Below are 1,140 nucleotides of genomic sequence, written 5' to 3'. Positions count from 1 at the left end.
TCTTAACTCAAATGGATGCGTACCTTCGTATGGAAGGAGCAAGATTTCCGACCGACGAGGAAAAAGTGATGTTTGTCTCGACATTTCTTCGAGGACCAGCTCTTGATTGGTTCGAACCCATCCTACGAGATCGACTGGAATGTTCAGAAGATGCACAAGACGTTCTTACCAAGGAGGTGTTTGGAAACTATGACGAGTTCAAGAGACGACTTGAGAGGACTCTGTTACGCGTTGGGTCCAACCGTAGTCGTCGATACTTAACGATGGTGGTTAGGGAAGGATCAAGGAGTCTTCTTGACTCTGTGTCGTTCACGAGCACGCGACGGTCTAACCGACCCGGGTCTCCTCTTCCTCGAGACAACGGCCTACCTGGCGAAGGGCTCTTCCTCGAACGACTTCTCGCGATATAATGGGGTCTCGCAAAGATACACGATAGGGGTGCTTCAGGTGAACAAGAACGATAACGACTAGGTCAGAGGCAACGCCTACTAGAGCTATACCGAAGTATACCACTAGTAGTAAGAAGTCTTACTGACCCCCAAAGTAAGTATCTTAGTAACAGTAGAATGATGGGATGAATTGAGCGCGCGTAAGGAAAGACTAGAACATGGTTGAGATTCTTCCTCCTTTTATGCCTTCTCCTGAATATACCATTTTGTATACCATCTTGTATACCATCATGGTCTTCCCTTGGGTCTTTCCAATGGTATACAAGTCACGTGATCTCTGAGTGCCTTATTATTATTATTATTATTATTCTTCCATTTTAGAGAGCGTTTTTCAGTCAGAGACTATGCACGCTCTGCCTACCACCTAGGCAGTAGGGCTTAGTAGCTAATATCTATATACAGGTGGGTTATGCTATAGACCAGTCAACAGTGGGAACCTTCTATGAGGGACAGAAATAGGGAATGAGAGACAGGCTGTAGTATAATGTAAGAATCAAATGTTAAGGAACAGTAGGTATAGGTGGATTTAACAAAGAAAAAGAAATGAGAGAAAGAACAGGAAAAAAAACACAAAGGGGAGTCAGGATAGGAGAGGTGGCTTAATAAGCATGATTAGATAATCTATGCTTAGTAAGCCTGGTTCTATGGGTTAGACTAGGTAGTAGGGTTCTTGCTTAATCATTAGCTCCTA

General features: G+C 43.9%; 2 protein-coding genes across 2 annotated transcripts; one reads left to right on the top strand and one right to left on the bottom strand.

Annotated features, from left to right (window-relative positions):
• On the top strand, positions 1 to 410 carry T310_8931 (uncharacterized protein; the record flags this gene model as incomplete). The annotated part of the gene is made up of 1 exon (XM_013468445.1): positions 1 to 410. A coding segment is annotated over one exon (410 nt), but the record flags the coding sequence as incomplete, so codon positions are not given.
• On the bottom strand, positions 188 to 472 carry T310_8930 (uncharacterized protein; the record flags this gene model as incomplete). Its single annotated transcript, XM_013468444.1, has 1 exon — positions 188 to 472. A coding segment is annotated over one exon (285 nt), but the record flags the coding sequence as incomplete, so codon positions are not given.
• Positions 473 to 1,140: the final 668 nt, after the last annotated feature.

This window comes from Rasamsonia emersonii (assembly GCF_000968595.1).
Source record: "Rasamsonia emersonii CBS 393.64 chromosome Unknown ctg1118621760941, whole genome shotgun sequence".
Lineage (NCBI taxonomy): Eukaryota > Fungi > Ascomycota > Eurotiomycetes > Eurotiales > Trichocomaceae > Rasamsonia > Rasamsonia emersonii.
The sequence above is the reverse complement of the archived record's forward strand: the minus strand, read 5'-3'. Positions and strand labels throughout refer to the sequence as shown.